This window comes from Phyllobates terribilis, unplaced genomic scaffold (assembly GCF_046119375.1).
Source record: "Phyllobates terribilis strain yellow unplaced genomic scaffold, ASM4611937v1 Scaffold_2__4_contigs__length_985480577, whole genome shotgun sequence".
NCBI classification, from domain to species: domain Eukaryota; kingdom Metazoa; phylum Chordata; class Amphibia; order Anura; family Dendrobatidae; genus Phyllobates; species Phyllobates terribilis.
Window position 1 is genome coordinate 824,695,808 of NW_027362762.1, and position 27,733 is coordinate 824,723,540.

A 27,733-nucleotide genomic window follows, 5' to 3' on the forward strand; every position below is an offset into this window, starting at 1 on the left:
CAGGTAAACATTTCTCTTTGCTAACCAGTTTTTGACTAAATTGGATGTGTGCTTAGGATCATTGTCTTGCTGGAATTTCCATCCCTTGTCGTCTTTGGTTTTACCATATAGCAGCATTACATTCTCCAGTATATCCTCACTTTAACCCAATATTCTTCGTTCATTACGTGCGAAATCTGTACAGCACTTTTATAGACATCAGATACTGACTTTTTCTTAATAATGTGATCAACTCTGGAGGAAGTTTTCCGTGGTCGTTCACTTCTAGGTTTGTCAGCTGTTCCATAACCTTTTCCCTTCTTTAACCCCTTTACGACCATGGGATTTTCCGTTTTTGCATTTTCGTTTTTTGCTCCCCTTGTTCCCAGAGCCATAGCGTTTTTATTTTTTGGGTAATATGGCCGTGTGAGGGCTTATTTTTTTGCGGGACAAGTAGTACTTTTAAACGCCACTACTAGTTTTACCGGGGAAAAAATTCCAAGTGCGGTGAAATTGCAAAAAAATGCAATTTCACAGTTGTTTTGTTTTTGTTTTTTTCTTTCCACGTTTACTGGATGCTAAAACTGACCTGCCATCATTATTCTCCAGGTCATTACGAGTTCGTAGACACCACACATGTATAGGTTCTTTTTTATTTAAGTGGTGAAAAAAAAATCCAAAGTTTGCTTTATAAAAAAAATAAAAAATGGCGCCATTTTCAGAGACCCGTAGCGTCTCCAGTTTTCGGGATCTGGGGCCGGGTGAGGGCTTATTTTTTGCGGGCCAGTCTGACATTTTTATTGATACCATTTTGGGGTAGATACGATTTTATTGCAATGTTGCGGCAACCAAAAAACGTAATTCTGGGGTTTGGAATTTTTTCTCATTACGCCGTTTATTGATCGGATTAATTCTTTTTTTATATTGATAGATTGGGCGATTCTGAAAGCGGTGATACACATATTTGGTATGTGGGGTTTATTTTTTATTACTTTATTTTGAATGGGGCAAAAGGGGGGTGATTTAAACTTTTATATTTTTTTTATTTTTTAAAAAACATTTTTTTTACACTTTTTGCTTGCTTCTATAGTCCCCATAGGAGACTAGAAGCAGCAACTGTCTGATTGCCTCTGCTACATAGAGGTGATGAGCACATCACCTCTATGTAGCAGAAATGCTCCTGTACTATGAGCGCCGACCACTAGGTGGCGCTCATAACGATCAGTACATGACAACCACTGGGGTCTGCTGAAGACCCAGGGTTGTCATGTCCACCCATCAGTGACCCGCGATCACGTGACGGGGTCACCGATGGGTGGGTAAGTGATGCGCTTCCTGCGCGGCGGTGTTAAATGCCGCTGTCAGAGATTGACAGCGGCATTCAACTAGTTAACAACCGCGGGTGGATCACGATTCCACCCACGGCTGTGTGGGGCACATGTCAGCTGTAAGAATCAGCTGACATGAGCCTGGTTCAGTGCGGGCTCAGCGCCGGAGCCCGTGCGAAACCGGGGGTGATGGCCTGGTGCGTACTAATACGCCCCAGTCCAGTAAGGGGTTAATACACGTGACACGTGACTGAGAATGGTTGAACTCCATATCTACCTCTTTTTGTCTTTTGCCTGACTTCAATCAGAATAATAAGCTTCCTGACATCTGGTGATAAATTTGGCATGGTTTTTGCCATGTTTTAACCCAAAAACATACAGTACATTAAGAAAAAAAATTTAAGGCAAAATTTGACTACCCATGCCAAAATATGCCAAACATATGCCCAGCAAATGTTGAAAACTAACACATAAAGGGATAAAACAATGTGAAACACAATTTTCTTCCTTACACTGTGTGCAGAATTATTAGGCAAGTTGTATTTTAGAGGATTATTTTTATTATTGATCAACAACTATGTTCTCAATCAACCCAAAAGACTCAAATATCCAAGCCTAATATTTTTGGAAGTTGGAGTGGGATTTTTTTTATATTTGGCTATCTTAGGAGGATATCTGTTTGTGCAGGTAACTATTACTGTGCAGAATTATTAGGCAACTTAATAAAAACCAAATATAATCCCATCTCACTTGTTTATTTTCACCAGGTAAACCAATATCAGTGCACAAAATTTAGAAATAAACATTTCTGACATGCAAAAACAAAAACCCAAAAAATTAGTGATGAATATAGCCACCTTTCTTTACGATGACACTCAACAGCCTTCCATCCATAGATTCTGTCAGTTGCTTGATCTGTTTTCGATCAACATTGCGTGCAGCAGTCACCACAGCCTCCCAGACATTGTTCCGAGAGGTGTACTGTTTTCCCTCCCTGTAGATCTCACATTTTATGATGGACCACAGGTTCTCTATGGGGTTCAGATCAGGTGAACAAGGGGGCCATGTCATTATTTTTTCTTCTTTTAGACCTTTACTGGCCAGCCACGCTGTGGAGTAGTTGGATGCATGTGATGGAGCATTGTCCTGCATGAAAATCATGTTTTTCTTGAACGATACCGACTTCTTCCTGTACCACTGCTTGAAGAAGTTGTCTTCCAGAAACTGGCAGTAGGTCTGGGAGTTGAGCTTCACTCCATCCTCAACCCGAAAAGGTCCCACAAGTTCATCTTTGATGATACCAGCCCATACCAGTACCCCACCTCCACCTTGCTGGCGTCTGAGTCGGAGTGGAGCTCTCTGCCCTTTACTGATCCAGCCTCTGGCCCATCCATCTGGCCCATCAAGAGTCACGCTCATTTCATCAGTCCATAAAACCTTTCAAAAATCAGTCTTAAGATATTTCTTGGCCCATTCTTGACATTTTATCTTATGTTTCTTATTCAAAGGTGGTCTTTTTTCAGCCTTCCTTACCTTGGCCATGTCCCTGAGTTTCGCACACCTTGTGCTTTTTGATACTCCAGTAACGTTGCAGCTCTGAAATATGGCAAAACTGGTGGCGAATGGCATCTTGGCAGCTTCACGCTTGATTTTCCTCAATTCATGGGCAGTTATTTTGCGCCTTTTTTGGCCAACACGCTTCTTGCGACCCTGTTGTCTATTTGCCATGAAAAGCTTGATTGTTCGGTGATCACGCTTCAAAAGTTTGGAAATTTCAAGACTGCTGCATCCCTCTGCAAGACAGTTCACAATTTTGGACTTTTCAGAGCCCGTCAAATCTCTCTTCTGACCCATTTTGCCAAAGGAAAGGAAGTTGCCTAATAATTAAGCACACCTTATATAGGGTGTTGATGTCATTAGTCAACACCCCTCTTCATTACAGAGATGAACATCACCAGATTTACTTAATTGGTAGTTGGCTCTCAAGCCTATGCAGCTTGGAGTAGAACAACATGTATAAAAAATATCATGTGATCAAAATACTCATTTGCCTAATAATTCTGCACGCGGTGTATAATTGACAAAATGACAACCATTTGCTTACAGTTTACTAAAATCACCAGGAAAATGGCATCACAACAACCAGATGTAATCACATTTAAAGAAAATGCAAAACTTTTGGTTGCCACTGTATATCTTATCAGAAAAATCTCCGTTTTGCTCTGCCAAAATTGACCAGTCATAATCAAAATTATAGGTTCTGAGGTAAAATCTATATTCAGTGAAGACAGACTTTACCATTACTGAGATAGGAGATGGCAGCCGCAACTGATGAAATTCTATGTAGACGGGAGGAGGGAGGAGCTAGTGGCAGAGCTCCTCCCTCCTATCAAGGTAGATTATTATCAGTAGGAGCTGTAATATCCTACTGGGATTCTATGTGATATACTAATAGAAAGTAGCAAGTCAGAGTGTGATCCAATTTTCTCAGACCAGACTTCCTCTTCCTGTTCGATTTGTCCAAAGACGGGGACAGTGACGCCATCGCAAATTGGGCCCCGGGGTCACATGTTACAAGCGCACGAGAGCCCCGGGATCATGAGTGCTGACACCACTGGAACAGCACCAGCATGGGAGGGGAGTATAGACTTTGTTTTATTGGGGCCAAACATGTAGATCAAGAAGGGATTGTCCAAGTAGTGGACAATCCCTTTTTGTCTTAAGCATGTGAAATGCATGCTCGATGGGGTTGAGATCTAGCGATGACTCGGCCATTGCAGAGTATTCCACTTCTTTGCCTTAAACTCCTGGGTTGCTTTTGTAGTATGTTTTGGGTCATTGTCCATTTGTGCTGTGAAGCGCCATCCATTCAACCTTGCTGCATTTGGTTGAACCTGAGCAGAAAGTATCGTCCCGTACACTTCAGAATTCATCTGGCTGCTTCTGTCTTCAGTCACATCATCAATAAACACTAATAACCCAGTGTCATTGGAAGCCATGCATGCCTATGCCATAATACTGCCTCCACCATGTTTTACAAAAGGATGTGGTGTGCTTTGGATCATGAGCCGTTCCAAGCCTTCTCCATTCTTTATTCTTCCCATCATTCTGGTACAGGTTGATGTTAGTTTCATCTGACCTGTGAATGCTTTTCCTGAACTGGGCTGGCTTCCTCTGATGTCTTTTGGCAAAGTTTAATCGGTCCTTTTCTATTTTTAAGTCTGATTAATGGTTTGCAGCTTGTGGTGAACCCTCTGTATTTGCTCTCATGAAGTATTCTCTTTATGGTAGACTTAGATACTGAAACACCTACTTCCTGTAGGAATGTTGAGTGTTCTTCAATTGGGTGGATATTGTGAAGGGGTTTTTCTTCACCATGGAAAGGATTCTGCGATCATCCATCACTGTTGTCTTCCATGGTCATCCAGGCATTTTTAGAGTTCCCAAGATCAACAGTGCACTCTTTTATTGCAGAATGCTCCAAACTGTTGATTTGGCTAATCCTAACATTTCTGCTATATCTCTAATGGCTTTCTTATTTTTTTCAGCCTAATAATGGTCTGTTTCTCTTCCATTGAGAGCTCCTTTGTCCGCATGTTGTGGGTTCACAGCAACATCTTCCAATTGCAAAAGCCACACCTGGAATCAGCTCCAGACCTTTTACCTGCTTAATTGATGATGGATTAATGAGGAAATAGCCCATGTAGCCCATTAAAGAGCGTTTGAGATAATTGTCCAATTACTTTGGTCCCTTTAAAAAGAGGCAGCTACATAAAGAGCTGTAATTTCTAATCCCTTACTCCAATTAGGATGTGAATACCGTCAAATTAAAGCTAAGAGTGTGCACTTTAAAGAAGTACTCCCATGAAAATTTTTATCCTCTTAATATATTGCAATTGTATTATGTTACACTATGTACTTACAATTGCTCATTTTGCCTTTCTACCCAGTTATTCTCTTTTCTTTGCTCTATGTAGAAACAGGAAGTCTCTCATCCCTGCATGACTCATTCCCCTCTTTAAACTTCTGACCCAGCTGCTCAGCTTCTCCCCCTGCCATAGATTTTTGCAGTGACTCATGATTTGTGCAATTAAAATGTAAATGCTGTTTCTACATAAAGCTTAAAAGGATTCAGCAAATCAGTTTATAATCACCTGATGTCATACACCTAATGGAAAACAGAAGAATTAGCTGGGTAGAAAGGCAAAATGATCAACTGTAAGTACACAGTGCTATATAATATGAGGATTCCAATATATGATGGGAGTGCTTCTTTAAGACCATGTTGATTAAATAGCTGAATCTTGAAAACGTTTTGGTAAACAGCTAGAATGCCAAAAATTGTGTCACTGTCCAAATATTTCTGTACCTAACAGTATGTGGTGTAATATCACTATATGTCAATACATGTATCAACCATGAAATCAGTATATTGATATATATTAATAAGGTCTGGCTTACAGGTCAAATAGCTCTCAATGGTTCAAAAGGGGATGTTCTCCAGCACCAAAGGAAAGGAGTTAAAACTTAACCTTTTATCAGAGAAGATAAAAAAATGGCAGAATGTGCTCATATCTAAAAAACCTGTAATGCCTATGAGTTTCGGGTAGAAAAACCCTTAGGCCTCTTTCACACGTCACTATATCCGGTACGTGTGGTGACAGTTTCCACACATACCGGAGACAATGACACACGTAGACCCATTCAAATGAATGGGTCAGTGCACATGTCAGTGTGTTTCCATGGATCGTGTGATCCACACCTTGACATGTCCGTTTTTGGCCGGCAGCACAGATCACACGGACCCATTCAAGTCAATGGGTCAGTGTAAACACATACCGCACACGGATGCCATCCATGTGATACGTACCGGCGCCTGGGAATGTGTGTACATTTAGCGCTGTTCTCAAGCGCCAGGTGCTGAACGCTGCCTTCATCATAGTCCCCTGCCGGTGCTGCGATCATGATGAGAGCTGTAGTCTGCTCCTGCTGTCTCCACCTGTAAAAATAAGAATAAAAAAATCCTTATACTTACCTGTCCTAAGTGTCCCCCGCTGTAATCCATTTGACAGCTCAGCAGAGGAGCCAGGGAGAATGACTCCTGCAGTGAGCGAGCCCCGGAGCTGCGCTCAGCGAGCGGTGTCTAGTCGCTCACTGAGCTCTGCGCAGCTTCAGGGCCGGCTCGCTGCAGGACTTATTCTCCCCGGCTCCTCTGTTGAGTGGTCGCATGGATTACAGCGGGGGACACTTAGGATAGGCAAGTATAAGAATTTTTAATTTTATTCTTATTTTTACAGGTGGAGACACCGGGAGCAGACTACTACTCTCATCATGGTCCCCTGCTGGTGCTGATCACAGTGCCGGCAGGGGACAATGATGAGGGCAACGTTCAGCACCCGGCGCTTGGGAACAGCGATAACTGTACACTGATTCCCAGGTGCCAGTACGTGTGCTCCTGATGCGGCACACAATTGACACACGGACATCTCCGGTACTGGTTTTTCTGGTACCAGAAATATCAGGACGTGTGAAAGAGCCCTCAATCATAGCTATGGTTAAAGGCTAAATTTTAATACCTTTCCTTTGGTGCTGGAGAAGATCCCCATTTGGCCCACTGAGAGCCATTTGACCTGTAAGCCAGATCAGTGCATACTCCGTGCAACACACACAGACCACAGACTGTCTACCCTGGAGGTTTCCTGGGATACTTATCTCTAGCACAAAAGTGATGAGCTGAATTGACGCTCTTCCTATGTTCTCTGGCTCTCCGCCCGTGTAGATGGAACACCCCTCTCAGATCCACTTCACTAATTGGCTGCTGTACTGTTGATGTAATGTCACCGCTGTAGTCAATAACTGACACCGGGGCAGCGTTGGTGACTAAGTGCTGGACATCGGGAGGATGATTAAAGCATGTTTGTTTTTTTATAATATATATATATTTTATATCAGTTTGTGTACACATCTCCTATACAGACCCATATGTCTCCATGGTTACAGATCATGTGGTCACATGTTATTGTCTTCTTTGCCCTCTCTTTTTCCTGCAGCACCAGATTACATCATTTGTTTGTATTCTGTAAACATCGAGACACACAGTTCGCATAGGAGCTGTATACACAAAAACATTGAATGTACAAAGCGTATTTTCACCATGACTATTTACTGGGTGCTTAATTTATTTTATTTATCAGTATTTCAGCAATTTAAAAAATATGCGCACAACCTGTAGTGAATGTCTGAGTTTCATGATACAGGCTACGTTGTGACATTACTTTCTAAATGGTAATGCAACTCTATAAATATTATCTGTTATTGTCCGATTGACTTCTGGAACAACAATCAGAGAGTAAAGCACCACTCCAGTTTTTTTATTTTTATTTCAGAACCCGAGTGGTGCGACTAATTTAAGTTCTCTGCCCCTAGTGTTATATTCACCAGCCGCCGTCTTCAGCTGTTCCCAGCACCACTCCGGTCCCGCGGCGCAATCTTGTGACTGTAACTTCTGACTGACCGGATGTCAGAAGTAACGGCCACAAGCTCTCACTGTAAGTCTATGGGATCCCCATTCTGGCTCTCATAGACTTACATTGAGTAGTGACTTCCGGACCACCCAGCAAACACTGGAGCAATTTGGTAGGTCACAACCTACAGAAGATGATTGGAGACGAAGACGGCGGCTCGTAATTTAAGTCTAGGGGCAGAGAACTTAAATTAGTGGCATCACTCTAGCGGTAAAATGTAATAAAAAGCTGGAATGGTGCTTTAAAGGCAGCATGACATATCACAATGTAAAGAGCACATATGTGGGCACAGGCAAGAATTATTCATTAAAAAGCTTCTTACACATTATCTCAAAAGTTAATAATACCAAACAAATATCTACTGGCTGACATGGTACAAAGATATATTTTTCCTGTAAACCTAAACACTTGACCGAAGTTGGAAACTGTAGTCTTTGACTACAAATCTGCACATAGAGCCACAAACAAATGAACAATCTATGTACTGTAACCTTGGTGGTATGAGAACAGCTATTTCCAACAATATGTAGCCCATCCCCCGATCTTACTAGTTTCTGATATGCAATAAAAGTCATCTCAGTAAACACATTGCTGCATGTCAGGTCTTATACATGGAGGGTTTTTCTTTTCTTTTTTTTAGTTTCTGGTGTACATTTTTGAGTCAAAATCAGAAGCGGTTCCATTAGGAAGGAAACACTTCAGTCTAACATTTTGTAGTTTCCTTGTCTTTTGCGTCAACTCCTGGATTTAGCTACAAAAAGCTGCCACAAAAGCTGCAGTGTGATTTTAGCTTCTTATGGCATTTATTTATAGAACAGCTGAGCCCACACCATAATGGACAGAACACAGCTGGCATCTACCCAGAACAGCAGCAAGCAAAGCTGAGCTCCGATTGCTGCTGTTAACCCCTTAAAAAGGTTAGCCACTATTTTTTTTTTTTTTGATGGCCTATCCTTGGAATATCTAATCATTGGGGTGCAACATTCGGCATTCCCATCGATCATCTGTTACCAATGACCAGAAGTTCTCAGATGCTGTCGCAACACAGCAGTTCCGTCAAAACTAGAGTGGATCTATAGTACCCAGCCGCGGCCACTATAGAAATGACGGAGTTTCCATATTCTGGCAGCATCGGAGAACCTCTGGCCGTCGGCAGCAGATCAACAGGGATGCCGGGAGTCGCAGCCCCATCGATCAGATATTGATAGCCTATCCTAAGGGCTCATTCACACAACATTTTCGGTCCGAGTTCGATCCGTTAAAAAAAAAAAGCAGATCGCATTTGGACCAATGCTATTCGATGGGGCTATGCAGATGGACGATTTTTTTCACTAACTGAATCTGCATGTGAAAAAAATGGCAGCATGCACAATTTTCCTCTGTACATCAGATGAGACTCATCCACTGAAGTCTATGGGTGTGAGAAAAAAACAACTGGATGCCGCAGTATAGCATCTGATTTTTACGGATACATTGTAATTCTATAAGATAGGAAACTATGAATGGTCTTGTAATTTACTTATAGCTGCTGAATAAAAAAAAACGAATTGCACATGATGACAAGTAAAAAAAAATCGTCCCACTTTTCTGGATGAAAATCGGAACGATTTTTTCATATTGTCGTGTGACCCAAGCCTAATTACAGGCTAGCAAAAAAGTAGTGCCTAACTCCTTTAAATGTCTGATTCAATCTCTAACAACAGCAATTAAGGTACGATGAAGGCCGCCATGTTAGTACTCCTAAGGGTACGTGCCCACAATCAGGAATAGCAGCGTTTTGGATGCAGCTCACCTGCGCTGCATCCAAAACACTGCGTTGTACAGTACAAGCACAGTGGATGGATTTATAGAAATCCCACGCCCACTGTGCTTCTATATGACGCTGCGTAATCTCACCAGTGGCGCGGGTCTACGAGCTGCAGCATGTCAACTTCTGCTGTGGAGACGCTGGTCTCTGCAACAGAAATTTCCCCTATAGAATGTATTGGATAACAAGGGAAGAGAGGCCAATAGCCAGAAGAAGACAAACCATACTCAAATTTCTAAATATGAAAACCACTTTATTATTAAAATAACATACAAGTGAGATGGATAGGGTACACATAAAACAGGGCTGTGGAGTCGGAGCCCATTTTGGTGGAGTCGGTATAAAATTGACCAACTCCGACTCCTAAAATATATAATAAATTGGGTATAGTAGTTCAATGCAGTTTGTGGGGAATATTTTTTCATAAGAATTTGGGAAAGTTCTGAAATGTCCTATAAATGTCTGTCCTATTCCTGATCTAAGGGTCTAGACTTTTAGCTGAAATGAATCTGTGCTACAGTAAATTTATCACTTAATCATGAGCCGTGTATGAGGGAGTCGTGGAGTCTGTGTCATGGAAACTGAAGAGTCGGAGGTTTGGCTTACCGACTCCACAGCCCTGATATAAAAAGCACACGGCGGAAAAAGTCAATTTATACATGCATATACAAGAGCCACAATCATAATCACTATTCAATTGCAATATTGCATAGAGCCCCAATACATACTAAGTATGTGCATGACAACTACCGGTCAACATATCCTGTATACTAGTGAAGTCCATATAAGGCATTGAGGAATTACGTAAGGTGATCAGGGACTGTAGTGCAGAAGTAGCCGTCGGAGTGACGCCTTTCTCAAGGGGTGTGACACAGTTGGCCTCTCTTCCCTTGTTATGCAACATGATGAACCAATCATATGTTGAGTCTTAAGTGGGCAGTACCAAATATGGGTTACCACATCTTTACAATTATATGGAGTGTACTGCTTTTCTCTGCAAACTCTTCCCACAGAATGTATTGGATGCGGTAATTCTGCATCGTTCAATGAACACATGCGAATTTACCTGCGTGATTAGAACGCAGCGAAAATACACTGTGTCCAAAGTGCTGCTATAGCCTGATCATGGGCACATGGCTTCAGAAGCTCAGCCACGGGCTTTATAATAGACAATACCACAATTCAGTGGGTTAGAACATCGAACACGTCATCAAATGATATAAGGTTCAGTTGTGCTAAGTGGACTCAAAAAGATTTTACAAATCCCACGTGTTTCTGTGGGTTTCCTCCAGGTTCTCCAGTTTCCTCCCACACTCCAAAGACATACTGATAGGGAATGTAGATTGTGAGCCACAATGGGGACAGTGATGACGATGTCTGTAAAGAGCTGTGGAATTAATGGCGCTATATAAGTGAGGAAAATAAAATTAATACATTTTTACTGCACAATGAATGTTGTAAAAACAAAACCCAAAAAACAATGGCGGAAGCTTTTTTTCTTGTAATTTCACTGCACTTAGAATATTTTTCCAGTTTTTTACCACATTGAATTGTAAAATGAATGGTGTCATTCTAAACTACAACTCGTCCTGCAGAAAACAAGTCCTCGTACGGCTAGAATAAAAGGGTTATGGTTCTTGGAAGAAGAGAGGAAAAAAACAGAAAAAAAAATCCTGGGTCTTAAAGATAAAAAAATTGCCCACTCTGGGGCAAGTCCTGGAAATGTAACCGGGCCAAAAGGAATGACTTTCACAGAGAGCAACAGGCGCCACTTCTGCCCAGGTACTAATTTTGGGCTCTCCAATGTCACACCCCCATTACTGACAAGTATGGATTAAACTAATGTAAAAACTTTTTAACTATGGAGACAACAGGTACCCAGGCCGGCAGTGTGCCCCGGGCTGGCAGTATGACCAGGGCTGGCAGTGTGCCCGGCTGGCAGTGTGCCCAGGGCTGGCAGTGTGCCCGGCCGGCAGCGTGCCCAGGGCTGGCAGTGTGACCAGGCTGTCAGTGTGACCAAGGCCGGCAGTGTGACCAAGGCCGGCAGTGTGACCAGGGCCGGCAGTGTGACCAGGGCCGGCAGTGTGACCAGGGCTGGCAGTGTGACCGGCCGGCAGTGTGACCAGGGCCGGCAGTGTGCCCGGCCGGCAGCGTGCCCAGCCGGCAGCGTGCCCAGGGCTGGCAGTGTGCCCGGCCGGCAGCGTGCCCAGGGCTGGCAGTGTGCCCAGCCGGCAGTGTGACCAGGGTGGCAGTGTGCCCAGGGCCGGCAGTGTGCCCAGGGCCGGCAGTGTGACCGTCCGGCAGTGTGACCGGCCGGCAGTGTGACCAGGGTGGCAGTGTGACCAGGGTGGCAGTGTGACCAGGGCCGGCAGTGTGACCAGGGCTGGCAGTGTGCCCAGCCAGCAGTGTGACCAGGGTGGCAGTGTGACCAGGGCAGGCAGCGTGCCCAGGGCTGGCAGTGTGACCAGGGCCGGCAGTGTGCCCAGGGCTGGCAGTGTGCCCAGGGCTGGCAGCGTGCCCAGGGCTGGCAGTGTAACCAGGGCCGGCAGTGTGCCCGGCAGGCAGCGTGCCCAGGGCTGGCAGTGTGACCAGGGCCGGCAGTGTGCCCAGGGCTGGCAGTGTGACCAGGGCCGGCAGTGTGCCCAGGGCTGGCAGTGTGACCAGGGCCGGCAGTGCGCCTTGTGTAACGTCCCCGGCATCACTATCCCGCTGCTACTTACTATCATCACATCGTTACCTCACACGTGGCGAGATTGGCGCAGGCGCGTCACGTGACTCGGTTGTATAACTGGGACTTGTGGTTACACAAGCTGCTGCTCCTTATCTTTATCCCTCCCCTCCTCTCCCCCTGGACCGGGGTAATGCCGCCCCGGGCAGATAGCGGAGCAGGTACCTCACACAAAGCCGTGTGTACAGGGACGCAGGCAGGGCGCTCCCAGACTGGGAGGGGGCCGTCACCATGGGGATGAGCTGGGCGGAGCCCGGGGTGACGGCCAATCCCGGAGCGCGGACCGCGGTGTTTGTTGTCTGTTACTAGAAGAAAGTTACACAAGGTTCGAAAAAGAGAACGCGGAGCCCTGAGTGAGCGGACACCGCCATCCTCAGCGAGCCCGCCTGCCCCCCGCACTAGCTCCGCTCCATGGAGGTGTCGGACCCCGGAGTCCTCGTCACCGGAGCCTCCTTCCTCGGGTTTCGCCTGTTGAATGGGAGGCTGCAGACACTGATTCCAGTACCGAGCTCCGCGCTCAGGAACCCCTGGAAATGGAGGAACATCTGGACATCACTAGTGCACAGTCTGCTGACAGGGAGCTGGGCGCTGCTAGGGTAAGGGGTACGGCTAAAGTAATGGGCACTGCCGGGGTATAGGGCACTGCTGGGGTAAGGGGTGCCGCCGGGGTAATGGGTGCTGCCCAGGTATAGGGCGCTGCTGGGGTAATGGGCACTGCTGGGGTAAGGGGCGCTGCCCTGGTATAGGGCACTGCTGGGGTAAGGGGCGCTGCCCTGGTATAGGGCACTGCTGGGATAAGGGGCGCTGCCCTGGTATAGGGCACTGCTGGGATAAGGGGCGCTGCCCTGGTATAGGGCACTGCTGGGATAAGGGGCGCTGCCCTGGTATAGGGCACTGCTGGGATAAGGGGCGCTGCCCTGGTATAGGGCACTGCTGGGGTAATGGGCACTGCTGGGGTAAGGGGTGCTGCTGGGGTAATGGGCACTGCTGGGGTAAGGGGTGCTGCCGGGGTAATGGGCGCTGCCGGGCTATAGGGCACTGCTGGGGTAAGGGGCGCTGCCCTGGTATAGGGCACTGCTGGGGTAAGGGGCGCTGCCCTGGTATAGGGCACTGCTGGGGTAAGGGGCACCGCCGGGGTAATGGGCGCTGCCGGGGTATAGGGCACTGCTGGGGTAAGGGGCGCCGCCGGGGTATGGCACTGCTGGGGTAAGGAGCTCTGCCGGTTGCTGGGGTAAGAGAAGCTGCCGGGTCCTGGGGTAAGGGGCACTTCTATCATGGGATGTCCTAATGATCAGAGCAGAAGTGGTGTCCCGGCTGCCTATTCTGTAGGGATCCCTAGGGGACCACAAACCGCTTTTCTCACTAGCCTCAGCCATTAATAGGGATGTCTAACCTTTTATTATACTTGCATCACATCCATGAATTATTTGGGGCTAAAAAACATTTTTGAAATTGGGTTTTATGAAGAAAATTTTGCACCATTTGCCTCCTATAGACTTTGTATTGCATTATCTTTTAACGACTGCAGAAAGAGTTGACTTAGAATCAGTCAGTGAGCTCATTCTGATGTTCTCACTAAAGTTTGTTACTGTGTTTTTCTCTGAGCTCCTCTCGGCTAATTTATGACCACATCAGAGTTGAATGAGCAACAAAGAGCCAATCGGTGCGATGCTCAATAGCAAAAAATATTTTTAGCCCTAAATATATTTAAGTAAACAAAATAATCCTCAATGGTGAACAACTTAAATTGTGGAGCAGTGGGAGATGTTTCCATAGGGATCTTTGTATGTAATGCGTTACCAGTGATGGGCACCAGACATTGCAGGGAGGCGGCACAGAGAAATCTCTAGGTAGATGAGTTGGCATAAATGTTATTATTGTTCTCTGGAACAAGACATTTAGAGCTGGGTCACTTTGCCCTTGTGGGCAATGAAATAATAGTGACAGTAGCTGTAGCGACCAGTCAGACAGGATCCCAGCCCGCACTGCAGTGTGAGCTCTGTGGCGGAGCTGTGGGCACACTGATAGCTGCCATTGTGTGTATGTGAAAATGTGCAAGAAATATTCTCATCAATATCAAATGATTAAAGATAAAGAACAGCCGCGTCCCTGCCTATGTTATAGGGAACAGACAGCAAAGAAACTGCAAAGCAAATGAAGAGCAGAAAACAGATAAGACAGTGATTATAGCACAACAGACACTTCCAGCACCCTCAGCAAAACACTCCTTTCTGTGTCCTGTCAGTTTCTCACTGGTATAGTGCTTGGTTACCTATTTATGTGGCCTTTGTATCTCCTTGGTATGGCCCCCTCCTTGGTAGGTCTTTTATTGTTATTTTCCTGAACCCCCTTCTCAAATGATCCCTCCCTGAATGCTTCTGCTTTTCTGGAACCCCCTCCTAAGGGATCTTTGGTGTCCCTAATGACACAAGTATTTTACACCACTTTTGGTACTCAAGCTATACACTCTCCAGAACGGTTTTTGATCAACCTGCATACCTCTGTGTACAAAGTATCATAATGTGATATCTTCCCAGAGTTACTGTATAAATCTTCACATAGTTACTGTATATATCTTCCCGTAGTTCTATATCTTCCCATAGTTCTATATCTTCCCGTAGTTACTGTATATATCTTCTCATAGTTATATATGGTATATCTTCCTGTAGTTGCTCTACGGTATATACAGTGGAGAAAATAAGTATTTGATACACTGCCGATTTTGTAAGTTTCCCCACCTACAAAGAATGGAGAGGTCTGTAATTTTTATCGTAGGTACACTTCACCTGTGAGAGACAGAATCTAAAAAAAATCCAGAAAATCACATTGTATGATTTTAAAAAAATTAAATTGCATTTTAGCATTTTATTGCAAAAAATAAGTATTTGATCACCTGCTCTCACAGACCTGTTAGTTTTTCTTTAAGAAGCCCTCCTACTCTGCACTCATTACCTGTATTAATTGCACCTGTTTGAACTCGTTACCTGTATAAAAGACATCTGTCCACACACACAATCAATTACACTCCAACCTCTCCACCATGGCCAAGACCAAAGAGCTGTCTAAGGACACCAGGGACAAAATTGTAGACCTGCACAAGGCTGGGATGGGCTACAGGACAATAGACAAGCAGCTTGGTGAGAAGGCAACAACTGTCAGCGCCATTATTAGAAAACGGAAGAAACACAAGATGAATGTCAATCTTCCTCGGTCTGGGGCTCCATGCAAGATCTTGACTCGTGGGGTAAGGATGATTCTGAGAAAGGTCAGGAATCAGCCCAGAATTACACTGGAGAACCTGGTTAATGACCTAAAGAGAGCTGGGACTACAGTCTCAAACATTACCGTTAGTAACACACTACACCGTCATGGATCAAAATCCTGCAGGGCACGCAAGGTCCCCCCTGCTCACGCCAGCACATGTCCAGGCCCATTTGAAGTTCACCAATGACCATCTGAATGACCCAGAGGAGGCATGGGAGAAGGTCATGTGGTCAGATGAGACCAAAATAGAACTTTTTAGTATCTACTCCACTCGCCGTGTTTGGAGGAAGAAGGATGAGTACAACCCCAAGAACACCATCCCAAACATAAAGCATGGTGGGGGAAACATCATACTTTGGGTGTGCTTTTCTGCAAAGGGGACTGGACAACTGCGCCATATTGAAGGGAGGATGGATGGGGGCATGTATCGCAAGATTTTGGCCAACAACCTCCTTCCCTCAGTAAGAGCATTGAAGATGGGTTGTGGCTGGGTCTTCGAGCATGACAATGACCTGAAACACACAGCCAGGGCAACTAAGGAGGGGCTCCGTAAGAAGCATTTCAAGGTCCTGGAGTGGTCCAGTCAATCTCCAGACCTGGAGGTCTCTTTGGAGGGAGCGCAAACTCAATGTTGCCCAGCGACAGCCTCGAAACCTGAAAGATCTGGAGGAGTGGGCCAAAATCCCAGATGCAGTGTGTGGGAAATGTCTGACCTCTGTAATTGCAAACAAAGGTTTCAGTACCAAATATTAAGTTCTGTTTTTCTATTGTATCAAATGTTTACACTGTGTTCCAAATTATTATGCAAATAATATTTTCTCAGATTTTCCCAAATTACCTATATGAATTGCAGTCATTGTAATTTTCCAGTCAAATAACTATTAGAGTACAATTGAAAGGTTTTTGTACAAACTGCCTATGATAACAGTATATTTTTTAAAAAATAAAAAACTCAAACTGCACTCAAAATGCATGTTCCAAATTATTATGCACAGCAGAGTTTTCAACCTTTTCATTTTAATAAAGAACAAAAAAATGGTCATTTTTGAAATTATAAGCATTAGCAGGTTATTACAAACTGAAGTCAAACAGTTTTCAACTCAAAACTTTATTCTAGGTGATGTTACATTTGCACATAGGACCCCTTGTTCGAAAGGAGCTTCTGAACTCTCTCGTCCATTGAATTTGTCAGGTTTTGGATGGTTTCTGCTTTAATTGTTTTGCATGAGGACAGAATACCCTCCCAGAGCTGTTGCTTAGATGTGAACTGCCTCCCGCCATCATAGACACTCCTTTTGATGATGCTCCAGAGGTTCTCAATGGGGTTGAGGTCAGGGGAGCCACCGCGATCTGCCGGCAAGGGAGGACAAGCGCAGCGGGGGCCATCAGAAGGTAAATATAATATTTATTTTTTATTTTTTTCTTTTTTTTACAGGTTCTATGGTACCCGGGTCCGGAGGAGAGTCTCCTGTCCTCCACACCCGGGTACCATCCGCACATTGGAATGAATGGATTCTGCATGTACAGATCCAGTGATGCGGATTCCATGCGTTCTAATGCAAGTCCATGGCGGCGAAAATGCCGTGCTTCCGCAGAATAATTGGTAGTGCTGCGTTTTTTTCCGCAATGATAATCCGCAGCGGAAGTTTCCGAAGCATGTGCACAGCACATGCGGATTATCATTGGGAGACATGGCAGGCCTTCTACCAAGCGTTTTTTAAGCGTTTCTGCAGCAGAATTGCCACTGCTGAAACGCTTCAAAAACGCATCGTGGGCACACAGCCTAACTATGGTTTTAGGGGAATTTGCAGTAGAATGTGTGCGTTCCTCCAGCTGCTCTCTGCTCACATGCAGTCTCGCTGACTGTACATGGCTTCTTTATTTTTTGCTTTCTGCATATTTTACAATCTCCTTTCCTTTTTGTTTAGGTTTTACCTGCATCCTGAGATGGCAGAAGACCTGATCTCCACACATTCCCGCTTCTCACATTGTCTCGTTGCTGTCTCAATCGGTTAGTGGCTTTTGTTGATTTTTTTTATTTTGTTCGGCGTCATACATTAAGGCCTCACTCTGACGTCCATATGTCCATATATTTTTTCTTATGTGATAAAAAGAACTGTTTTGGTTCTGATTTTCATCAGTGTTTAGTCGGTGTATCAGTTTTTACCAAGAGTGATTTTTCTATTCCAAATTGTTAATAAAAAAACCCTGCAAATCTTCTCCTACCCATTATATTATTAAAAACGTACAACACACGGATCGCACATGGTTCCTATCTGTGTGATGGCTGCCATTGTCATGGACTCATAGACTTGTATGGTTCATTTTGATCTTAGATTAATATCGGACATATGTAATACTTTTGTTTTTCCTTCTTTTCGGAGACAAGGTCCACATTTAAGTACGTATTGTATCTGTGAAGAAAACCACGGACAGAACATGTACATGAAAAATAGACGTGTGAATGAGGTCTAAATGTCACACAGTTAAGATGCGAAAGGACAAATCCTCTTTATAGTGCTCCCATTTACACACCACATTGACAGTATATATGATATGTCACAAGACTAGAAATGCTGCTCATTACCACATTCTTCTGTCATCCCATCCCCCTTGTACTTTCTCGTGATGTCTCCTTCTGAACATGGAACAGAACCATGAAAACAAAGGAGATTTTGTTAATTTAAAAAAAAAAACATTTTTTAAAAATGTATAAATATTTAAAAATTAACTGTGCTACATGAACTTAAATTTCCATTTCATGGTTCTTAAAAGTAGGGTAATAGCGCTAGTGTAGAGTTGGTGACAAATAAGAAAAAAAAATATATATCAAGGACTCCAGTGAAAATAGATATAAGGAGGACTAAAGATGCAGGATCGTAAAGACTCATGTACACCACTGTATTTGGGCTCCGTTTGTTCGAGAAACATAATAGAGCTGCAAAAAAAAAAGCTGCATTATTCCTTCTATTGTAGTGCGGACAGTCCTTCAATCATACAAAGTCCCCCTGAGCTTGTCCGGTAGGTCAATGTGGCTTTAGAGAGGACTTGTCACCGGATTAAAAGTGGCCAGTTTTTGCTCCTAATATATTTGTGGTGCTCCCCTAATTATTCCTTTTTAGAAATCGGCCATAGGGTTACAGAGATATTGGCCATTTTTTATTTATCCACCTACAGATTTTGCTTTGAATGTGTAACATACAGTTTGCAAGGATGAAATTGCTGAAATCCACAACAGAAATTGCCATTCTCTGCAGATCAATGATTGTGCAGAAAATGTTCACAGCATATGGATGAAATGCATTCAGATCTCACCAACTTTGCTGCCACTATATTGGATAGATGAAAAACCTGCAGCAAGTCCAACCTGTGAGGATGTACCCTAAAAGTTATGGGTGTCACAAGTATGACCTAGCACATGTTAAAAAATAAATATAATAAACTCCGTCTTTAAAAAGTGCCAAGATAAGTTGAAGGCTTTCTATAGGTAACTTTATGCAAAAGTGTTTTTTTTTTCTTCAGTCCCAGAAAACACCTTTCATTTTATGACCCCATAAAGTATGTTGAAAAGCAGAAGAAATGACTTTGAAGCACGTGCTGATGACTGATCCTTTAAATACATGAAACGTTTGACTCTTGTTTTTATTGTAGGTTATTTCATTCATGATTTTGTGGATATGCTGCAGAACCAGAAACTGCATCAGTCCTGGGAACTGCTCTTCCATCACACTGTGGTATGTAATTGTGCAGGTCTTCATTACACACTTCTTATGCTTTCTAGTTCACTGGAAGAAATGCACCTTATATTCAAACTTTCAAAGGGTTAGTAAAAAAATAACAGGTTACCCACTATCCTTAAGGGATAACTTTCTCAACTTTGAGACACCCAGCAATTTTGAGATTGGGGCTTTGGAACCCCAAGAAAGTGTCTCGGCAGCTCTGTCCTGAATGGAGTGGCGGTGCGCTCGCTTGACCTCCTTTTCATTCATTGTCAATGTAACTACTGGAGAAAGCCGAGTACTGTCCCATAGACAGTGAATGGAGCAGAGGTCAAGCACACACACCTCCATTCAAGACAGGGCTGTAGAGCCCTTATATTAAGTTCACTGAGGGTCCCGGTGGTCAGATGCCCAGAGATAGTCCCATTCCTAGCGGATAACTTGTGTTTTTTTTTTGTTTGTTTGTTTTTTTAAATAACCTTTTGAAGATAAAATTGTAGGATTAAAAGATTGCAATTTCAGCAAGTAAAACTTATTTGATGTATGAGGCTGGGGCTGCATGGTGCCTTTGGCCACATCACTAATTTATTATGGTGCCACGTAGCATCAGCAAAGTCAACACGAGCACATGGTTTCCTTATTGTGGCATGTGGCATTGACATACGATCTTTGACCCCACAACGTTTGTCTTAGCCAAAATCGCAGTCTTATTCCAGACACTTGAAATGCATTCAGGTGTCTTTTGTTATTCGCCTTCTGTAGAAAGGTCTATAACTAAGATACCTAAGTCATACAAGACTGAACCCCCCCACCAAAAATGCAATGTTTGTATTGTGGAATTCTGGTTATCTTCTAGCCACAATGGTTTTTCATAGGGAAACAAATGGTAATATTCTTAAAATTATGTGTGCAATAGCTTCTTATACGGTTTTCCAACTTGCTGCATTATAGGGATAATCCGGCCCTGCTCACTACTGTATCGGTAGGTGAGTAGGGCTGGTGACCCCACATCTACAGATATCTGCTGGCGTGCACGTGAGCCAGCAGATATATGTAACCGTGATGGCACTGGTCCACCCAACCTCTGATATGAAAGTGTATTAAAATGATTGAGAATTGGGATTCGCTGTTGTAATCTATTCAGCCGATTTTCTGATTTCAAAATCCGCTCCTGTTACTGTTTGTCTGGAACCTGATACTGCTACGTTATGAAAAGTACACAAACTACACTGTGTGCACAATTATTAGGCAACTTGTAATTTTGCTGATTTTATTATTAAAACTAAATGAAAAACGTAAATTTTCCAATCTCAATTGTTTATTTTCATCTGTTACAGTGATAATAATAATCAAACTGTTCAAAATGCACTAAAATACATTTCAAATAAAATATCAGTGACCAATATAGCTGCTGCTCTCCTTCTTTTCAGTAATAAGCTCCATCCATGGAGTCTGTCAGTTTCTTAATCTGTTGACGATTAAACCTTTTTGGGCAGCACCAACCTAAGCTCCCAGACACTGATCAGAGAGGTGACTGTTTTTTTTCACCGTAAATCTCCCACTTAAGAAAGACCTCTGAGTTCTCAGTAGGGTTTAGGTCGGGTGAGGAAGGGGCCATGTCATTATTCTTTCATCTTTAAGGCCATTAAGGCCCCATCACACTTAGCGACGCTACAGTTATCCCGACAACGATACGACCTGTCAGGGATCGTTGCTGCGTCGCTATGTGATCGCTGGTGAGCTGTCAAACAGGCAGGCTCACCAGCGATCAGGGGAGCAGCGACATCGTGGAAAGAATCTTTCCACGATGTCCTCCTCCTGGTTACCAGCCTGCTGAAGCAGGAGCAGGCTGGTAACCATGATAAACAGCGGGTTACTAGGGGCACACGCGCACCTAGTAACCCGCTGTTTATCATGGTTACGAGCCTGCTACGGTGAGCGGGAGGTTACTGCTCACCGTAGCAGAGTGGTAACCATGATAAACAGCGGGTTACTAAGTGCGCGTGTGCCCCTAGTAACCGCTGTTTATCATAGTTACCAGCCTGATCGCTGCTCCCGCTGGTCACACACAGCGATATGTGCTGACCAGCGGGAGGGCAAAGACCAAAAAATGGTCCAGGACATTCTGCAGCGATCAGCGACCTCACAGCAGGGGCCTGATCGCTGCAAAGTGTCACACATAGCGACATCGCTGGTGAGGTCGCTGTTGCGTCACCAAAACCATGACTCAGCAGCGATCTCGCTATGTGAGACGGGGGCTTTACTGGCTAATCAAGCAGAGGAGACTTTGATGCTGCGATGGAGCATTGTCCTGCATAAAAATCAGTGTTTTCTTGAAAGAGGCAGACTTTTTCCTGCACCACTGCTTGAAGAAAGTGTCTTCCTAAAACTGTCAGTAGGTATGGGAGTTGATTTTGAATCCATCTTCAACCTGAAAAGGTCCAACTAGCTCATTTTTAATAATACCAGCCCATAGCAGCACCCCACCTTCACCTTGCAGAGTTGAAGTGGAGGTCTGTGTCTGTTACTGATCCAGCCATCGGCCCATCCATCTGGTCCGTCAAGAGTCATTCTCATCTCATCAATCCATAAAACATTTGAAAAATCTGTCCCAGATATTGCTTGGCCCAGTTTTGACTTTTCCACTTCTGTGCCTTGTTCAGTGGTGGTCGGGTTTCAGCCTCCTTACCTCGGCCATGAATCTGGGCTCTCCAGGGAGGTTACAGTTCTGGAATATGACAGCACTGGAGGATAATGGCTTCCTGGCCGCTTCACATTTCATTCTTCTTAAATCCTTGGCAGTTCATGTGCGTCTTTTTTTTCTCACCACATTTTTGCGACCCTGTTGATATTTGCAACAGACTTTTTGAGGGTTCTGTGATCACACCCCAATATCTTAGCAATTTCAAGAGTGAACAAAATGTCATGAATGCATTGTCCTCCACTACTTTGTCTTATATTACTTTGGTGAATGGCCGGAGTTCTGGTGTAAGCTTTGTGAGATGGAACGATCTTTACACAGTATAGTAGCTCGGGGTGTAGTCTCTTAGAAAGGAATGTGTGTGACCTCATTTGGGTGGGTATTATCGTCACCAAATACATTCAAAAGATTCAAGACGTCTGAAAGGCAGCAGAGCTACAGCAGATGTAACATCCGGTACCTAAAGCACTTCGAGGGTTTTGGAAGAATCAGTCCACGAGCAGTGACACACCCACAGTGCACTACCAGCCTAATTTGCATATGGCTTCTACACTGGATTTCTCATATCTGACGCAACAGATCTCTATGAAAAATGTATAATTTTTATTGAGGGACTAGCACCTATACATCCACACCACTATTTCCATATGTAAAAACGTGTTGACAGGCTCCCCTCAAAGGGGTTTACCAAGATTTATCACAGGTGTGTGCACCTTATATATGGCGCGGGGTCAGGAGCTGTGCTCCCTCTATACAACGAGTAACTGCTGCTGTTGCCGCTATGATTGCAGCAATCTGACCTTTTTAGATACCCCTGTCATTTGACATGTACGAGGTTAGGAATGGGGCTGCTACGTCTGATGCTCCATTTGTATGGGCAACTTTACTGTCCACACGTTTTTATTGTTGATTTTTTTTTTCTCCCCACATAATTCCTTTATAGCACTTTTCTAGAAGGTTTGTTTCTGCTACTAGAATGAGATGTCGGAGAACTCCACCTGGCAAATAACCAGGAATTGGTGACATGATTGAGACCCTGTTCCTAGAAGCCGTTGCATATCATACACTATGAATGTATTCTGACAGCCAAGTATTTTTATTGCACTTTGGCATCATGACAGCAACTTGCAGAAGGTAAACATGTCATGCCCTATTGTGCGCTTTTTGTCACTTTTTAGCAATATTACAGGTCCCTTGTTAGTCTCTGTTATTTGTGTTAAGTCCAGACAGGCATATAATCCTTTTAGGATTGGACAACCACTGAAAGGGTCACATGCCCGTCTGGGCAAATGAACTCAGAATCTTGTGCAAATGTCTATGACCAGCCTAGGATAGGTTAGTGTTGCATTGGCTAAATTTATTAAAGCGCACATGTCGTTTGTGTGTGAATTAGGAATATTATCATTTATCGCCTTTATATGACCTACATCCTGTGTTTTTTTTTCACCAATTTTTTCCCCATTCTACATACCCCATCTCTAATTTTCAGTTGTATCTGAGCTAGAAGGAGGGGGAAAGCTGCATGCCCCACATACACAGCAAGCAAACATGAGGGATTCCTGCCTCTCTGACTTTGTAGCATGTGCTCACAAGCCACAGCATGGATGACATTATACATTGATACTGAGCAGTGTAGCTGTGATTCCAACACAAGACTGGCACAAAGCAATTATAAGAAGGCTGCAGCCCCATCTCTCCATCCCTTTTCCCTCACACAGATACTTTCCACTGACTTGAAAAAGCAAGTGTAATATTATCCCACATTGAGGTGCTAGTCCATCTATTTGCAAGCCGACTTTTAGTCGTTTTTCAAACTTAGTGATGAATTCAGAAGGCAGAGGATGAAAAGTGGCTCCAAAGAGGAGAAAGAAGCATATTTCTCTGATATAACTTTCTTATATTTTCATGTACTATTGAAAAGTTTGTTGAAATTGGTGACCATTTAAAACTTAAGGGGATTGTTCAATCTCGGAACAAAAGTTAGCAGCCATTGCTGAATTGTGAGAGTGTGCACGGTCACAATTCCCCATGTGAGTGGGCGGTGAGGTAACGACATGTATATAATTTGTATACTTAGTCACATGCTGACTAGACTCCTGCACTTCTCTCAGTTCTTTTCTATTGAGAGAAGCCAGGTGAGACTAGTCGGCATGTGACTACCCACTTGCGCAGGGAACACAGGAGAATCATGTCAGTGAGTGCATCGTCACATAGAAGTACTGCCTTCTATTCTTCTGCGACCAGACAACCCATTTAATCCACGGATATAAAAAAAATTGCTTGTTGAATAACTGGTTGGCCAACAACTGTCAGAGAGACAAAATTGTTGATGAATCCAGTAAATAGGATCTGACAACCTAAATCTCATGATAAAAGGCCGTCTGAAGATAATGACTGGTTGTTCTGCCTGGTTAGTCTTCTGAGGAATGTGTAACCGGGGCGGATCGTCCTTCCATAAGTGTAACCTGCTCAGCCGACGCACCCCATCTCTACGGGACGCTGGTTCTATACATTATTTTCATCACTTTTGTTTGTGGAACTCTCCAGCACAACCAGCTTTATGTATTTTTTCATTTGTAGTCTGTTGTCATCCTTGAGCTTCTTGTTGAAAATAAAAGTGACAAAAAGAAATCTGTTTCTAACTCCTATTCTAGCTGTATTCTATATCCTTCCAAGTATGGAAATGTAGGAACTTCTAAGAGGTTTTTGGGTCAGTCTTCAAAAAGGACTTGGCACTATGCAAAAACGTGCTAAACAATACTTTTAGCAATGATTTATTTTAGTTTTTATGCTAATTCTATTTTTGAAAAATGCTGAAATATTGCAGTTTTCACACTGGATGCTAAACGCTCGCAGTAGTCTACAGAGATATGTTTAGATCTCCTAAGTCAATAATATTACTAGACCGTCTAATGCAAAACCATGAAACCCTTTAGGCTACGTTCCCACGATGAGTATCCACCATGACATGGTGACTTGTTGATCTTGCAGATTTCCTGCAGCATTTCTGAACCAATTAGTTAAAAAAAATGCTAGTAACATAATTTTTCATTGCGTTTTTTTATTGTGTTTTTGACACTGTGGCTTTTGTCTTTTTGATATGTCATGTTTTAAATAAAGCTGCTTTGTTTTTGATACTTCCTGGTATTTGACTTAAACAAATTTAAATTTTACAGTCGTGTGCGGATTACGGACCTGTCACAAGGTCAACAATGGGCAGAAAATGTTTTTTACGTGTTTTGTTTTTTCTTTTATATCCACCATAAAAATTTATTTAGTGCAAAGGGGGCCATATTTTTGGGGCCATATGAGGGATTTTTAATGTAGCAAAAAAACTGAACACTGGGGAATAGCAGGAATAATGACATAATAACAAAAACTAGTGGTCACTTTTGGCCTAGTTAGAATAAACCAGACACATGATATAAGTGCCAGCTGAACGATTATTCGGCAGACGGCAATCTCTCTCTCAATTCCCCCATAGACATATCCCCTGAAACCAAAAAGGAGCAGCTGATTAAATTCCAAAGGGGACAGACAGGAGGCCGGCCGCCTTAAACAATTGTTGGTCGGCTAGTCCTGCTTAAATCGTGTGTGGGGGCCTTATGTGTCTGGGGTAGCAAACCAGAGCAGCAGGGGATTTGACAGATGAGTATAGGTTATTTTTTTGTATTTCCTGCTCACTCCCTACTTTCTTAAAATCCCTTTAAAGAATATAGTCCTCTATGCCATTCCCCTGCATACCTGCTTACACAACACACTAATAAAATAAGAGATAAGATAACATATCTATGTGTAAAACAAGGGCTAATATCTCTAATGGCTTACACTGAATTTTCAATACTTTCTAACTGATAACATAATTGCCTCTATGTACTATTAAGAATATCTTTATGATCTGTAGCGGCAGTCTTATATATATATTTTTTTTGTTAAAATCTCTCTCTCCCGATCTTTCTCTTGATCCCTCTCGAAAGCGTTACTTTACAATGCACTTACATTTGTAAAACTGAGAATGTTACAGAAAACTTCTGTCTCAAGTACTCCTTAGCTGTCCAACGATCGGCTGATATTTGTGGAAGGCTAGGTTCACACAACCACTTAGTGGTTATATATATTTTACAGTCCATGTTACCAGGGCTGTGGAGTCAGTAAGCCAAACCTCCGACTCCCCAATTTCCATGACACCGACTCCAACTCCGACTCCGTCATACATGGCTCATATTTAGGTGATAAATTTACTGTAGCACACATTCATCTCAGCTAAAAGTCTAGACCCTTAGATCAGGAATAGGACAGACATTTATAGGACATTTCCCAAATAATTATGAAAAAAAATATTCCCCACAAACTGCATTGAACTACTGTACCCAATTTATTATATATTTTAGGAGTCGGAGTTGGTCCATTTTATACCGACTCCACCAAAATGGGCTCCGACTCCACAGCCCTGCATGTTACAACTGCAGTTTATAGCACATTTGCGGGTCCCCTGTCCCGTCCCTTCATATATGCCTGTATGGCTGTTGGTTCAGATCAGGAGATCCGCGATTGAGCTGGAAACTATGGCTGTATCACAGACCATAAAGTACGGCCACTAAATGGTCATGTGAATTTAGGTGGCAATTTTGTTTGCTATCCCTACAACGGGACTTCAGATGAAGGGGTTAACCCACGAACAGTATTTATCACCTAAATATATGATTGCTGGTGGTCACTGGTTCCATGCCCGGTGTAAATAGATGCATGACCACCACTTCCACAGATACTACAACAGTGATATAGAGGGAGCACATCACACATCAGTTTTGTGAGTGGTCCTAGCTGTCAGATGCCAAGAAATAATACATGTATTACTATACTGTGAGAAAAATGCAGCTTCTGGGACAATGCCTCTTTCCATTCATAAAATCCTCCTGAAATGTTAAAAATCATCGAAACACAAACTTCCACTAAGATACACTGCTCAAAAACATAAAGGGAACACTTAAACAACAGAATATAACTCCAAGTAAATCAAACTTCTATGAAATCAAATTGTCCACTTAGGAAGCAACACTGATTGACAATCAATTTCACATGCTGTTGTGCAAATGGAATAGACAATAGATGGAAATTATTGGCAATTATCAAGACACACTCAGTAAAGGAGTGGTTCTGCAGGTGGGGACCACTGACCACATCTCAGTACCAATGCTTTCTGGCTGATGTTTTGGTCACTTTTGAATGTTGGTTGTGCTTTCACACTCGTGGTAGCATGAGACGGACTCTACAACCCACAGAAGTTGCTCAGGTAGTGCAGCTCATCCAGGATGGCACATCAATGCGAGCTGTGGCAAGAAGGTTTGCTGTGTCTGTCAGCGTAGTGTCCAGAGGCTGGAGGCGCTACCAGGAGACAGGCCAGTACACCAGGAGTCGTGGAGGAGGCCGTAGGAGGGCAACCACCCAGCAGCAGGACCGCTACCTCCGCCTTTGTGCAAGGAGTTACAGGAGGAGCACTGCCAGAGCCTTGCAAAATGACCTCCAGCAGGCCACAAATGTACATGTGTCTGCACAAACGGTTAGAAACCAACTACATGAGGGTGGTATGAGGGCCCGACGTCCACAGATGGGGGTTGTGCTCACAGCCCAACACCGTGCAGGACGCTTTACATTTGCCACAGAACCCCAGGATTGGCAAAGT

The 27,733-nt window shown here is 43.6% G+C and overlaps 2 protein-coding genes across 2 annotated transcripts in view; one reads left to right on the plus strand and one right to left on the minus strand.

Moving 5' to 3' along the window:
• Positions 1–12,481, minus strand: part of LOC141231475 (apoptosis-inducing factor 3-like) — a 170,681-nt gene extending 158,200 nt beyond the window's left edge. Inside the window, exon 1 of the mRNA XM_073667704.1 lies at positions 12,359–12,481. The gene's annotated coding sequence lies outside the window, so the exon portion shown is untranslated. The remainder of the gene's footprint in view (positions 1–12,358) is intronic.
• TLCD2 (TLC domain containing 2) overlaps positions 12,471–27,733 on the plus strand; it is a 45,795-nt gene continuing 30,532 nt past the window's right edge. Inside the window, exons 1-3 of the mRNA XM_073667721.1 lie at positions 12,471–12,962; positions 17,559–17,641; positions 19,282–19,364. Of these exons, the coding sequence (XP_073523822.1) occupies positions 12,778–12,962; positions 17,559–17,641; positions 19,282–19,364 (351 nt within the window). The 5' untranslated portion in view covers positions 12,471–12,777. The remainder of the gene's footprint in view (positions 12,963–17,558; positions 17,642–19,281; positions 19,365–27,733) is intronic.